The sequence below is a fragment of the Triturus cristatus genome, chromosome 12, assembly GCF_964204655.1.
Source record: "Triturus cristatus chromosome 12, aTriCri1.1, whole genome shotgun sequence".
Classification (NCBI taxonomy): Eukaryota; Metazoa; Chordata; class Amphibia; order Caudata; family Salamandridae; genus Triturus; species Triturus cristatus.
The window spans coordinates 585,961,302-585,974,415 of record NC_140595.1 but is presented as its reverse complement, the minus strand read 5'-3'; the positions used below and the strand labels follow the sequence as shown (position 1 = coordinate 585,974,415).

The following is a 13,114-nucleotide window of genomic DNA, read 5'->3' as shown; positions in this document are numbered from 1 at the left end:
GTAAATGAAGATGGAGAAAGGGTTCTCACAATGAGACCATGGATTATAATTGGAATGAACAACCTAATAAAAGGAGGAAAGTTCTAGATCATCTAAGCTGACTCAAGGCTGGTGTGTCTTTTGTACAGGAGACCCACTTTTTAGATATATAAGCAACAAAAATAAAATGTTTTGTGAAAGAAATACATACCTGCTTCACATCCAGTGTTACAGAACTGAAAATCTTTTTGGAAGGTTTTTAGAGATCCTGAAAGGAGGATACAGGACTACTGAATTTGGTCTGAATGATGTGCATGGTTTGTTGTTCATATAAGGGGAGGAGACCCAATTAAATTAAGACATGGGAGGTGAAATTAAAATAGTTGGAAGGCCAGTGCTCTCAAACTAATACAACTAGTTCTGAAGCAATATAGAGGGTGTTAATCGAAGCAAACTTTGGCATACAGAAGTTCATTAGGCAACTTCTAAAAGCAGATGACATGCTTATATTGATTTCAAATGGAGATAATCAGTGGCAAATATCCTTGATATGATTCAACTCTTTGGAAAAATGTCTGGCTAATCAAATCGACAATCTACCTGGGAATTGTGATATATAAAGACGACTACAAATCAACATCCCCTAATATCACTAGTGATACAGAAACTGAACACTGGTAATTATTATGAATGAAATAGAATCAGTTAGAGATGTTTACTATACTATGCTTTAATTGTTCTTACACACGTGTATTGTTGGTATACAGAAGGTACAATGGTGTTTGAGATTATGTACTGTATAAATATATCCTACACTCATGTTATGGATATCACTACTGAGTCAATACTATTTGTACATATGAACTGTGATCTTGTTATATATAATAAACAATTGCAAAGATTTAAAATAAAATTAAAAAAATGAAATTGATGCAACTAATTTACCTCTATGGTAATTGGTACTAACTATGTGTTTAAATTCTCCCTATCAGAAATGTTATCCCAGCTCACACTTACTTCAGCAAGTCCTCCAACTCCCGTTTCACTCTACTCACAAGTGGAGGACCTTCATATGTGAGGGCGGTGTATAACTGGACCAGTGATGCTCCAGCTCTTATCTTTTCTAAGGCATCCTGGCCACTGCGGACTCCACCAACGCCAATTATAGGCACCTTTCCTGAAAGCAATGCACAAACACAACGAAAGGAGTGAACTAATCACAATTAAGCACTTACGAAAAAGACTAAAATTAAATGAATGACAAACGGTAAGCATTAAATTAGTTGGCTGTCTACATACCTGTATCCCTCACTTATTCAAAGAGAATTGGCAAAGTCAATAGGTTTGACGTTTCCATGGTGAATATTGAACTAACGTTGCAAGTGATAATTCCGAAAAGGGTGGAGAACAGCAGCTTTGTCACTGCAATTCTCATTTAAACACCCTGATGCAAAGTCCGAGGGTTATGTAATGAATTTTTGAGTTTTTAAACATGGTTAGCTATTTCAGGCTTTTTGCTACTTAGGAGCATGGAAATCATAAGCACAGATCATGCGAACTACTTCCTATTGGTTGCTGGCAGATTACTTGCTAATCCAGAAAACGTCCTGAATTAAGAGCATCTGATCTATGTAGCCACTCAACCCTCTAGTGACAAGTCTTGCATAGGGAGTTGAAATCACCCTATGACAAGTGTAGGAGCAAAAATAAAAAAAAAGAAACTGACGGGGGGGTGGGGGGGGGGGGGGGTTAATAATACCCTACAGGACTATTTAAAATTGATTTTTTTTTGCAATCAACAACATGCAGTGCGCTTTGTACCATACTTATTACTTCCACATTAAGTGCATTCAAGTCTCTTGTATGTGCTCGAAGGAATGAATGGAAGCTCTAGGGTGATGTACAGGGCTAGGAAGAGTTAGGATTTTTACAAACCTGCCCCATGTACTCATAGGTGAGGTCTGTCTCTTTGTGAACAAGGTAGCTAGGCAGGTCCCATAGCTGCCATATTTACACTGTCCTACAGGCTTGCAGAATGAGTACAGCATACTGTTTAAATGGCACCTTTGTCCTTGCAAATTTCCAAATAATCTCACTTAATAGGTGAGCAACTTTAGAAGGAGGTGTATGCTGCTTTGCGCAATACAGAGCACGTCTAGCAGGCTTGAAAGACATTTTTAAAACTACTGTTCAGTCCCAGTACAGCATAGAAAGAAGCAGCGGACGATTCTCTCACAATACAGTTACAGCACAAAAAGCATCAGTGCAGATATATCTCTCTCCCTCTCCATGGGCAGGCACAGTGCAGGCTCCCTCGCTCAGAAAAAACAACAGCACAGCTAGCTGCAGTGTGCACTTTGGTTAACTGCATATGTGGAAGTAAAGTAACTCGCTTATAATCCTTGCTTCTCCCTTTGACCACATTATGTGACATGGTGTAAGTCACGTCGCTGGTTAGAGAATGTCCTCTGCATAGTCAACATGTGTTTACCTCTGGCCTGAGTGACCAGGCAGCGTGTGAAACTGGTATCCAGACTTTCTTCTTTTGCCCATCTAGCACACAAATCTAGTTTTAGTGCTGAGGCCTAGGCTTGTCCAGGAACATTCGGAGGCCCAGAACCCATTCTGTAACCTGGAGTGACACATCAACCATGCCCTTTAGCTTGACATGGAACTACTGCCTATGCCCTAGGCTGCTGACATAAAGGTGTGGTGGCAGGATAATAGTTTTGTAGATTACAGCATTTAACAGACTTTTTTCCTGGTTCGGGTGGAGTATGAGGACAACTGCCCCACTTCAATAAAGTTCTGCTCATATGTGATACACAGACCCTTGCATGGACATCCAGTGTGCATGTCAAGTGAGCTTTTGTGAGGTATGGAGGGTTTTGGTTGATATTGGGGTGAGTATGGTTGCTGGGACCAGCAGTATCCACTATGGAGCACCCCTGATTAGAAGTGGTTGAAGATGTACATTGGAGTAGAGTTTCACCACAAAGTGGAAGTGCATAATGGAGGAAAGGCTACCTTTAGGAGTTCTAGGACAAACTTGTAGCAGGACTGGGATTAGTCCTTCCTCTGCACTGCTATTTTTCCGACGTAGGAGAATGACATAATCAGCAGATTAGGTTGCTAGAGGGAGCGATGATTCTAGGCAAGGCCTGACCTTTTGCCTTTTACTCAGGGCTACTTCAGGAATGCTGGTGACAGCCAGGTACTAAGTGTTTGCACTCTAGTTTTTGTTTTTTAGATATCCCTGCTTGGAATCGGCATCATCACTACCTGACATGAGACCCATCACCTGACAAAAATGCTATATCCTCACTGCATTCAAAAGGTAAATTTGAAAACAAACTGACCCAAACCGGTCCACACAGTGGAACATCATCCCCTGTGTGGCAAATTAATATAAGGGTCGAAGTTCATGCTTATCAATGAAAGGAGTGCTCTGCAAAGTGCTTAATTGGCTACTGTGATCCAGGGCTGGCGTTCATCTGATAGCCACTTTCCCAGAGGTTAGGAGTCGCCTTATTTTGGCGCAACTTGCTGGAGATTTTTGGTTCTGCCTAGCGCCAAGAAACGTAATGGCTGTTCATGGAGGGATGGATAGTACCTTGCCCTGAAGAAGGAGAGACCATCCAAGAAAAGACTCCTAGACAGATTTCTGCAGTGCGGAGAACCCAGAAGAGTGGATTTCTTATAGGAAGTGTAAGTAACGTCAAACCAGCTGCGAGGGTTGCCCCAGCCTCCGTGTGTGCTCACGCAGAACACGGTATCGAGAACCCCATCAAGTGGCATTGTGCTGTCTGGGATCATAATACCAGATGGACCTGTTTTGCCACTGTCCCGATATGCTGAGAAACCTGCGAGGCCTGCTAAAACCTCTGTAGCGAAGAGTCCCTAAAGGCTGAAACTACCGAAGACCTGTGACCACTGCCGAAGCCATCCTTGCTGTTCTTCCCTAGTGACAAGATCTAAGTGGGAGCTGCTGCCTGCGATTACATGCCTATTAGTTGAGGTGCTGACTGTGTAATCATGAGGGGCACACCAACAATCTCTGCGATGAACTGCATTTCAGCAAACAAATAACACAAGACCTGAAATGAAAGACTAAGACTGTGTTGTGGACTCAAAGATAATCCTGAACACTAGGAAGATCAAGAACTATGATCCGTTTATTGCTACTAGATCTCCGTTGTTGATGTGTAAACTGTACAGCTAGGCTAGGATCTCACAGGTGTACACCGTAGAACAATGTGCCATTAATATGTGTAAGATTTTGTTCTGCGGTGTACTTTTGTTTTACTAAGACAAGCATTGGGCTGGATACTGGGTTACTGTGTATGATGGTGGACTGTTAACTTCTGCATCTCTACAGAACACACCACCCTCTCTAAGAAGCCCCTGACTGCTAACCCTTTCTACCCTAAGAGTCAAGTGCGCAAGATATGTATTTTTCCCAGTTTCCAGAGCCACAGTATGAAAGAACCCTAGGACACAGGAGGCAAATAACACAAACATCGACAGTTGATGCCTAATAGACCATGCCTGCCCTTGGTCCCTCTCGAATGTGGTCTGTTAGTACCCCTCTGTTTCAGTTCAGCTATCTACTAAAATTAGGAACAATGAGAAGCAGGTTAACACCCACCCAGTATTAAGGGAAAATTGTGATATAAATGGAGATGGACAGCAAAAATTGAGACCCTGTGCTGCACTATATAGTGTTTTTGAGAATAGTATCAACTTCATTTGTTTTAATGGATATCCTAAAAGTGATGCCGCTCTCAAGAGTGATGCCAAGCAATCAAAATGATGGACTTTTCAGATGGTACAATCAGTTTCTAGGAGACAGTCCCCATTGAACTGCCTTTCACTTATTTGCTACACCATTAAATAAATTGCGATTGTGCCCTCCTAGTTTTAGAACCGTTTTATGAGAGTAAATGGTTAAGTGGAAACCCAGGAAATCAGAGTTCCTATGCAATTGACCACTTTGTGAAATCTTGAGGAAATAAAACCTCACTGAGCCTCCCAGGCACTTTCTCTTTTCTGTTTTTCTGCCGCCCTTTCTGCCTCAGCTGGTATGTCCCAAAGTAGAAGCTTGTTTTCGCAATAGCCACATTGGATAGTAGAATCCAAATTCGTTCTATATACCATAAAGTTGAATACACCAACGCAGATGTACACATACTAACTTTAGCCAAAAGAAAGGGATGAGAGTGATCCCAAAAAAATGAATCTGAGGAAGTAAATCTCCCCATTAGTATACAATGAAGTGGAGAAGTTTTAAGGAGACCTCTCAAATAAAGCATGCTTTTAGCTTTAAAAACCAGGACTACTCCTAAATCAAGTGTGCTGGCCTTTGTTTTAAGGATACAAATATGCAATATTACTGTTTTAGAGGATTGTGCATGAATGGGTTACGCTGGTTATAAAACAAATGGCGTATGTCGGCCGGCCGGGTGTAAAGGCCCTTTAAAACAAACTACATTAAAAACCAACCTTAAGAGTTACTGATCACACTCTCTTTTCCTATCAGCTAGATACATAACAGGAAAGGAGGAGATCGACCTTAAGCTTCCTGAGGAGCAGGTTCTGTTCATTAGAAAACGAGATCTATGTGCAAAGTCCCCCCCACCGCTTGTTGAGGTAATACATGGAAGTCGTGTTGTCCATTTGAACAAGCAGGGAGTTGGTCTTGAAATATGGGTGAAACACTTTCACAGCAAGGTTGACTGCTTGGAGCTCGAGGAGATTGATGTGATATGACATCTCCTTCAGAGACCATATGCCTTAGATCTGGAGACGATCCATGTTGGCTTCCCACTCCAGTAACGACGGGTCCGTTACTAATGTTTGTGAGGGAGCCTGTTAGTGGAAAGGCATCCCTTGAAGTAGAGTGGTCGACCAGCACCCCTTGCCAGAGATTGCTTCACATGAGGTGGGAGAATGATCTGGTCTTCCCAGTTGCCTGTCGTTTGGTCCCACTGGTCCTCGAGACATTCCTGAAGGGGACGCATTTGGAGGCATGCATTCGGAGAGAGGAAAATACATGAGGCCATGGAGCAGAGAAGGGAGGACACTGGCCTCACCGTGGGATACAATACTTTCATTAGAGAGCGTCATTTCTGACAGATTGATGAAAATCTCTCCCCCAAAGGACACACTTTTGCTTGTTGTGTGTCGATGGTTGCCCTCAAGTATTGCAGAGTCTGAACCGAAGTGGAGATTGACTTGGTGTGGTTGATGTGAGGACCCAACCATTGAAGGACATCACATGGCCAGTTGAAATGTTGTTGAGCTTCCTGAGACGTTGATGCCTTTATTAACTACTCATCTAGATCGGGATAGACGAATATTCGGTGCCCCCTAAGTTATGCAGCAAGTACAGCCATGCACTTCGAGAAGGTTCTGGGAGGAGACTTGTGGCCGAAAGAAAAGACCTAGAATTGGTAAGGGTCTTGCCCCACTACAAACCTTAGAAACTGGAGATGTTTCTGGCAATGGGCACATGGAAATATGCGTCCTGAAGGTCCATGGAGCAAAGCCAATCCCTCTGGTGTAGCTGGGGGATAGATTTGATGTAATGCCAGCATCTGAAACTTTTCTCGCCGAATCCATTTGATGGTTATTTTTAGGTCAAGAATGGGTCTGAATCCGTCCTTGTCTTTTTTTCTTCACCAGAAAGTATTTTGAATAGATGCCTGTGCACGGTTGTTTGTGGCAAGATGTCTACTTCCTCTTGAAGCATATGCAGATGATGGTTGGATGGTTTTGGTGGAATGGTCGTAGGTGGTCTGGTGAATCTGAGAGTATAGCCATTTTGAACAATATTCAGAACCCTGGAGTTTTTTGTGCCACTCTGCCAGAAAATGAGTAATGCTTCCCTCTCACTGAGTGAGGGGGGAAGTGAAGATTCAGGGTTTGGCACCAGTAGTGGGTTTAACCCCTTGTGTGGGCTGCTGGAAAGAGCACCCCCGGGATTATGGTCACTCCTGTTGTTGATATGGCCGCTGTTGTTGTGACTGGTCATGACTCCGATTGAGGGGGTTTGAACTCTCTCAGGGAAATACAGTCGCTGATAAGACCTGAAGGAGCACGCTTGATCTTTAGGTCTTTCCATGCAGACTGCTTTAAGGGTCTCCATTTCAGCTTTCATTGGAGCCATCTCATTGTCAGTGTGGCTGCGGAAGAGGGTAGAACCTGAGAAAGGAAGATTTAAAGTCCTTTGTTGTAACTTTGGTCTCAATTACATGAGACGGTGTCAGGAACACAGTCTTAAAGTGATACCATGGCAATACTTGTGCTTTTAAGAGAGGAGTCAGCTGCGATGCGGATTGCTGGATTAGAAACCATAAGACCTTCATTCATAATCTCTAGGAAATCTTTTCTTTTGTCTCTATGAAGATCATCTCCAAAATGTTGGATAGAGCTCCAGTTCCCTCCATCATATCTACTCAGGAGGGCCGTAGCACTGGCTGCTTTCCTAGAAGTGGAGGCAGAGTTACAAACCTTGCGGCCCATGGAGTAATCAAGTTGTTGTTGCTCTCTTCATCTGGAGGGCCTGAGGAACCTGGTGTTGTAGCATGTGGTTTCTTGGCCACCAGAATGACCACGGAATGAGGTGGTGGATCAGATCTGAGGAAAAGAGGATCCTGCTCATGCGGTCTATATTTTTAGTAGCCTCCGAAGGAGCTGGTTTAGTTAAGGTCAGGGTCAGTAAAAGTTCCACTGATGGCTCCAAAAGACCAGAGATAGAACCAGAGGACTTGAGAAGGGCCGCTGGTGTAGAGTTTAGAAGATTACAGATGTGGTAGGTGTGGCAAACGGCATCTGAATGTAAAAAACTTTGCAGCCCCTCTTGAAACGTGGTAATATCATCCACCGAGGGGATGCGAGGTGGTGGGGAGATGAGAGGTGGTGGGGAATCAGACAGTGTAGGAGAGTATTGTCCAATATAGACGAGGATCTTATGTGCCTAGAGCGATGTCTGGATGACGTCCGAGTTCTGGACCATGATCTATGGCTGGGTGAGTGCGGCTAGATGAATGCCTCGAATGACAACTGTGATGTTTTGATCTATGGTGCATTTTGGAGCATGATCTAGGCCTTGGCGGTGCTGCAGGTGGCACTGGCGCTGAAAGAGGAGCCGCAGGTGGGAGAGGATGAGGAGGCGGCAGCAGCAGCGTTGGGAGGTGGTGAAGGAAGAGATGAAGAATCTGGGAGTACTATCTTAGAGGAAGGAGAGTGCCCTCAAGCACCCTGGAATCTGGTGAGGAATAGATTTGCATATTCTTTCTCTTCTTTTCTTGAGTCCTCATGTCAAGATGGATTTTTGATGACGACTACCATCAACGACTGGACTTTCTCCTCGACGGTAATCTGTTAGCCGCCTCAACGTTGACGTGCTCCACAACGTCGATCTTGCAGAGTGTGTCAACAGTGTAAGTCTACCTTGCCTCGAAGTTGATCTGCGTCTCTTCCTCGACGGTGACCCAGTCCTAGATGATGTTCAACTCTGTGCAGTACCTAGTCTCAACGTTACAGGAAACGTGCTGTTTTCTGGATGCCACTCTTTTTGGACCTTGCATGATCCGCAGAGGCAGATGAAAGAGCCCTGGTACAGGACTGACCCTCTCCTCACGCTGAGGCCTCAACCTGAGACTGGACATGCTACCTGTGCCGTTCTTCCATGCTATGAAGGCACATTTTCTCTCTCTCTCCCTCAGGGTATGGCAGGAAAACTTCTTGCAGTGTTGGCACTGCTCAGGAACATGTGTAGGTGGAAGGCAGAGAATGCAGACGTTTTGAGGGTCTGATTTGGCCTTCTTCCTGCCACAGGCAGGGCACTCATCAAACGAAGAGTTTGATAAGAATTCTTAAGAAAATGCCTCAAAATTCTTGTCAGGAATAGGCTTAAAACCTTAGAGGATGATGAGACGTTCAGTGAAACAAAGAAAACAAAATATCCACTAGTGAATTTTGAAGAAAAAAAGCCTAAAAGGCCGAGCTCAATGCTCCAGGATCCTGTCACCAGGTGCCGGAAAAAAAAACTGAGGCAACTGCCACCTTTTTAGCATTATGAAATACTGGTGGTCTCAGAATCTTTAAAGAGCAGGCGCCGTTTTAAAACTCACATAATGGCAGCCTATGGGGCTACACTGGCCTTCATTTTCTACCTTCACAAAAAGAGTTTGTGAAAGATTTCAACTGGATTGAATATATTTTTATCATCATAAATGCCATTGCTAGAGGTGCGTCGATTCCAGAAACTTGGCGTGGGGCCGAAATCATCCCCATATACAAAAAGGGGGACCGTGCCAGACCAGGGAACCACAGGCCGATAAGCCTAATTGATACCCTACAGAAAATAGTTGCCAGACTTGTGCAAGGTAGAGTAAATGAATGGATATTAGATCAGAACGTATTATCTACCTACCAAGTGGGTTTTTTCGACCCCATGTCAGTACCATCGACCAAGTTTTTAGATTTATGATGACATATTGGAGCACAGTGATCCTAGCAGGGGGAACCCTATATGCAGAATTTGTAGATTTAAAATCAGCTTTTGACTTAGTCCCCCGCCACAAGCTATGGGACACACTAAGAGAGGCCGGGATGCCCATAGAAATTTTAAGTTTTATCATTAAATTGCATGAGGCTAATTATGCTCAGGTTAGGTGGGGACAGCAGGGTGAACTAACAGACCGCTTCGCAGTTAACAAGGGAGTGCGGCAAGGATGTGTCCTTGCTCCTACCCTATTCTCCTTGTTTATAAACAAGGTTATTTCGTATTATACTAACTTTCCAACTGATGCTCCAACTCTTGCCGGCTCAAGGGTTCCGCTTCTAATGTTTGCAGACGACACTCTAATTTTATCTAAAACTCAATGTGGTCTGCAACGAGCCTTTGATAGATTTATAGAGTTTTGCAACGACCATGAACTTGTAGTAAACGTTGACAAAAGTAAGTTCATGGTGTTGCATAAACAAACTTATTAAGGGGAGAGTTGAAATGAATCAAGCACCTTTGGAACAAACTAACACCTTCACCTATTTAGGAGTGACAATGGGTAGGAAGATGAACTGGACTCCCCCAGCTAGATGTTTAAGTCCTTAGGCACAACCAGTTAGCAGGTGCCCTACTTAAAGAACATCGACTCTCAAACACTAAACCGGTGGGGCCCGCTTTATCGATCTATAATGGGAAAATCAGAGCTTCCATAATTTATGGTGCAGAACTCTTGGGGATTTGAAAATTTATCACCCCTAGTTCTTGCACAAAACAAGTTTCTGAGAACATTGACTGCCCTTCCCCAATCAACTCCCATCAAGTCCCTGTTGTCTGATCTGGGATGCACCTCCTTCGATGAGGTTGCAGGATTTAGACCCCAAGCATACTGGAGGAGGCTTTGGACTACTCCTGAATGGACGTCTTATGCCAATGCACTAATGCATATCAGGAATGCCGATCTGTCCTCTAAAATCAAATGGCTCCAGAAACTCAAGGGTAATATATTTGAAATGGGGCTTCGCCATTTGTGGGAAGATCCTATAGGGAACTTATTTCCCAATAAAAATGAGTACAAAGAACTCTACTGGGCTATGATTACTAAAAAGACACTGTCAGGGGTGAGCAGTAGTTCGCTCACAGGTATCTTTCTGGAGCATAAGCCTGTAATGGAAGCAGAAGCTTACTGGAATCTGATTACAAAACCTGGTGATAGGAAACTATATCACCAATTCAGAGTGGGCACTCTTCCTATAAGATCATTCACAGCAAAGTGGAATAAGGTTTATGATACCAATTGCCCATCGTTTCCATCCCAGGTTGAGTCGATAACTCATGTACTGTTTGTGTGCCCTGCCTATAATGGCCCCCGTCGAAGGTGGCTTAAGCCACTGTGTTCCAATCTAGGTACCAGATCGTGTATGACAGCTCTGCGTATCTTGGTAACAAATACAAGTCCAGATATTGTGATCGCGATGGCGAAATTTCTGAGCTGGCTTTGGGCACCGAGAAGGAAAAATCTGGAGGCCGGTCTGGTATCTGTACATACTATCTGATTACCTTATTGGTATGCAGGCATCCCCTGGTCAAAATGTGTAGGAATTGGTTCTATGGATGTACTTGCATTTTTCACTTAGTCAATGATGTTAGAAAATTCGATATAGTAGTTATTTAATTCTCTTTAAGGAATGTAAGTTCTTAGGGGGTCATCGCTTTTATGATATTTTATGACACTTATGTTTGTATTGTGTCTTTTATGGTTGTAAATGATCGAATAAAGACTAATTGATGATGATGATTTAAGCTGGTTTATGACATTTTCACTTCAAAATTATTCATACTCCGGGGTATTCTAACCCTGAAATCTAAACTATTCCTCCAATGTAGCCTGTTTCCTAGGCTGCACATTACGCTCTTTCTTAAGTGTTTCTGCAGACCTTCCTGAAGAACGTAGGCAGAACTTTTCAAATGCTTATGACTATCAATGGAGATCCCCTAAGAGAGAACAATGTGATTACTTAACTGGATGCTTTAGCCGATGTATTTTCCAGGGACCGTTATTAGTCGTGGCCGTGTGCCACCTACTTGGATTTTGGGAAGGAGGCGCAGCAGGAGCTCCGACAAGAGCAGATCTAACCAAGATTCTCCCCAATCTCTGAAGAGACCTTGCACCACTGCCGGATGGAGATGCCCTTCATGATCCACGAGTCACTGACGGCTGAGTTTATCTGCTCTGACATTCAGAGAGCGCCCAAGGTGTTGAACCACAAGGAAAATGTCCTGATGTTCTAGCCATGTTCAGAGACACAAGGCCTGTTGACACAGGGTCCATGACCCCCACCCCACCCTGCATGTTGCAATACCACATGGAAGCGTTGTCCTTGAACACCTAACCTAGCCTTCCCTTGATGAAAGGAAGAAAGGCTTTCAATGTCAGGAGAATAGCTCTCAGTTCCAACACGTTCATATGGATTTCATACTCGGTCAAAAACCATAGCCCTCTGATCGCCACCTCTCGCAGATGGCAGCCATAAACCAAATAGGACAGGTCTGTCACTAAGGAGATCTCTGAAGGGGGAGAAAGAGGTCTGCTGATAAGCCACCACTGCAGATCTTTTGCAGTTCCCTCCGATATCTAGATCAAGTCGGAGAGACTGCCCTGATGCTGTGCCCACTGGGATTTCCATCCCACTGCAGAGCATGCATATGCCAATGTGCATGTTTTACCAGCAGGGTGCAGGAGGCTTTGAGACCCAGCAGCTTCAGAGTCAGTCTAACTGAAATCAATGACAGAGGTTGAAACATCAGAATCATAGCCAGAGTCTGAAACTGAACTGTATACAGAATAGCTCTGATGAAAGGGAGTATTTTGAGAGGGAGTCAGTTGTGACTTCAACACGTTGGTAGTGAACTCCAGTGAATGCAGTAGATCTGCCATAGTCTGGGGGTGGGAGACAACTGCAAGTAGTCAAGGTTGGGGGAAGACTGGTACCCCTGACATCCGCAGATCTGCTGCAACCTTTGCCATCACCTTGGTGAACACCAGAGGGGTGCTGGTAAGGCAAAAGGGGAGCACAGTGAACTGATAATGCTCTTGGCCTCCTGTAGGAGGCTGGCTTAGTATATGGAGCACACTTATGTAAGTGAAGCACCCTGCACTAATCCAGACAGCTTTAATGGGGATTTTAGTGGTTTTAGACAACCTAAGACAGCTTTCTAAGTGGTAGCTGTGGAGAATCGCCTTCAGGCTTAGTTCAGAAGGAGTGCTAAGCAGCTTGTTTTACCAGTACTAATCATATAGTGTAGGTAAAGTGAAAAAGAACCACACAGCGTAGTTATAAAAATATGTATTTATTATAAACACTTACTAACACATTGCAATATCTCCTCCCAGGAGATATAATCACAATACACACAATACTTCAATAATAGAACACAGAAGTAGCACAAATACATAGTAGTCTCCAGGGGAAGACCAAACCATATACTAATAAAGGGGAATGCGAACCACAACCTAAGTCGAGACTGGTCCCAGAAGACTTGAAAGAGCTGGGGACCCAAGGAACCACCCATGGTAAGTACCCAGGAACCCCACGGAGGCAGTGTGCAGAGTGGGAACACGAC

General features: G+C 43.9%; 1 protein-coding gene across 2 annotated transcripts in view; it reads right to left on the bottom strand.

Annotated features, from left to right (window-relative positions):
- Nucleotides 1–13,114, bottom strand: part of DHODH (dihydroorotate dehydrogenase (quinone)) — a 212,406-nt gene that overhangs the window by 60,073 nt on the left and 139,219 nt on the right. For both annotated transcript variants that reach the window (XM_085637375.1, XM_085637377.1), the window contains one exon: nucleotides 997–1,156. In XM_085637375.1, the coding sequence (XP_085493501.1) occupies nucleotides 997–1,156 (160 nt within the window). The remainder of the gene's footprint in view (nucleotides 1–996; nucleotides 1,157–13,114) is intronic.